General features: G+C 69.9%; 1 protein-coding gene across 1 annotated transcript in view; it reads right to left on the bottom strand.

Moving 5' to 3' along the window:
- Positions 1-2,199, bottom strand: part of FASN (fatty acid synthase) — a 54,054-nt gene that overhangs the window by 32,521 nt on the left and 19,334 nt on the right. The window contains 7 exon segments of the mRNA XM_015559883.1: positions 8-78; positions 479-682; positions 815-994; positions 1,177-1,365; positions 1,450-1,530; positions 1,618-1,809; positions 1,893-2,183. Coding sequence (XP_015415369.1) covers positions 8-78; positions 479-682; positions 815-994; positions 1,177-1,365; positions 1,450-1,530; positions 1,618-1,809; positions 1,893-2,183 — 1,208 coding nt within the window.

Genomic DNA, 2,199 nt, shown 5'->3' on the forward strand with positions numbered 1-2,199 from the left:
CCTGCGCCCCATCCAGCCCGGGCACCACCATCTTCAGCCCCTCCTGGGCCACCTTGGCCTGCAGCACCTGTGCCAACCCTGGGGGGATGGGCATTGGGGGCCTCAGACGAGCGCGTCCTGGCCCCCGGGCAGCAGGTATCTGACTGGAGCAGGGACCTGGGGGCCGTCCTCAGGGCCCACAGCCCAGCCCACTGGACACACAGAGAGATGGAAGGACGAGTGGACAGCCTGGCGGTCCAGGGCTCACAAGTGGCGCCGCCCACAAAGGACAGGTCTACCGACAGCAAGGTCAGTGCCCGCAGTCACGGCTGTTGCCGGCGTGAGGAGGGCTCGCCTGTGCTGGTGGGTGGGCCCGTGAAGACTGGGGAGGCAAAGCTAGACCAGCTCCCAGTGATGGGCTGTGGGGGGTGGGGGATGAACTCCCCGTCACCAGGGGTAACAGGCTAGTCACTAGTGCCTGGGGCTGGGAGGGCCTCACCGCTGCACAGCTGCAGCTCCTCCTGCAGGGGCGCGCTGTCCGCCAGGCACCCGCCCTCCACGTGCGGCGTGAAGCAGAATTTCTCCAGGATGGGCGCCTGCTGTTCCTGCTGCCGCCGCGGGGCCACCGAGGGATGCAGGCCTGAGATGACGACGCCCCCAGCCACCGTGCTGTTCAGAGAGCTGCTCACCACCACGCGAACCGCTGTGGGGACAGAGTGTGGGCGGTGCGGGGCCTGGGGCGCAGCGGGCAGAGGGTCACGGGGCCTGGGGCGCGGCAGGCACAGGGGTGCGGGGCCTGGGGCGCGGCGGGCACAGGGGCGCGGGGCCATGCTACCTGGGGTTTCGTCCTGCAGTGTGTGCACCTTGCGCCGGTGGACGGTGGGGTCGATACGGATGGCGGCGATGCGGGTGGGCAGGCGCAGGCTGCGCTGGCAGGCGCCCAGGATGGACATCTGCAGCATGCTGTCCAGGAAGGTCACCCAGTTGTCCCGCCACAGCAGCTGGCTAGTGTTGCCTGTGGCAGCGGGGCGTCAGCACGAGGGGTCAGTCGCACGCAGCCTCTTCCTGTGCCCTGACCAGGCAGTGGTGGCCCCTACCCCCACCACTCCCCCCACCCCCCTGGCTGGGGCCAGGGCAGGCACGTGGCGCCTGGACACTGGGCCCACCCCCGAGGTGTCCAGGGGGCACCATGCCCACCTTCGAGGGAGGCCTCAAGGACGCCCTGGAAGTGGGGGCCGTAGTCGTAGCCCCGCAGCCGCAGCTCCTTGTACACGTCGCCCCGGGACAAGCGGAAGGTGGCCGAGGGATCTGTGGGGTCTGCCGCGTCCAGGCCGTCCCGGCTGTCGAAGAGCCTGGGGTCGGGGTCCTCCCACTGGTACACCGTCCCTGTGGGCGGGGGTGGGGGCAGTCAGGGGTCTGAGGTCTGGGCAGAGCCAAGTGGGATGCCCTGTGGCCCGGCACCCTGCTCACCGCTCACGACCAGGTTGCCGTTCTGAGACACCTCGAAGGCGTGCGAGGCCTCCAGCAGCCGCACCTCCAGGGACACCGTGCCTGTGGACAGCGGGACCAGGGTGAGCAGCAGGGGTCAGGGGTCAGGGGCCAGCACTCCCACGGCTCCTCCTGGCCTCCCCGCCTCACCCGTCTTGGGCAGGATGGTGGCCTGGTGCAGCGTCACGTCCTCAAAAGCCACGGGCATCTGCTCCATGTTTTGGTCCAGGGCGCGAGCCAGTGTCCTCCAGACCAGGCACAGGTAGCCGGTGGCCGGGAAGAGGACGCGGCCGTCGATGCGGTGGTCCACCAGGTAGTGGCTGGGGGACTCGGGGCTGGCGTCTGCAGGGCACAGGCTTCAGTGCCCACCTCGGGAGGGAGAGCTGGAGACCCTACCCCGCCCGGCCTCACCCCCGCCGGCTCACCGATGGTGTAGACAGTAGCCGAGGAGCTGCTGGAGCCACTGGGGAAGTCCTCGGCGGCAGGCACGTCCCAGGTCTGGCTGTGGTCCCACTTGATGAGGGGGGAGATGAGCGGGGTCCCCCGGGGGGCTGGGAACTCCTCGGGCGGGAACAGGCCATTGGGGTTGATGTCAATGCTGGGGGTGGGGAGTGGGTTAGGGGCGCACCTGGCCCTGGGACCCCCATCACACCCACTGCCAACCACCTCCCCGAAGACCCAGAGACCGAGGTGGGGACCCCCTGGCCCCGCCACCCCTCACGGAGCAGGGGC

The sequence above is a fragment of the Myotis davidii genome, unplaced genomic scaffold (genome assembly GCF_000327345.1).
Source record: "Myotis davidii unplaced genomic scaffold, ASM32734v1 scaffold211, whole genome shotgun sequence".
NCBI lineage: Eukaryota > Metazoa > Chordata > Mammalia > Chiroptera > Vespertilionidae > Myotis > Myotis davidii.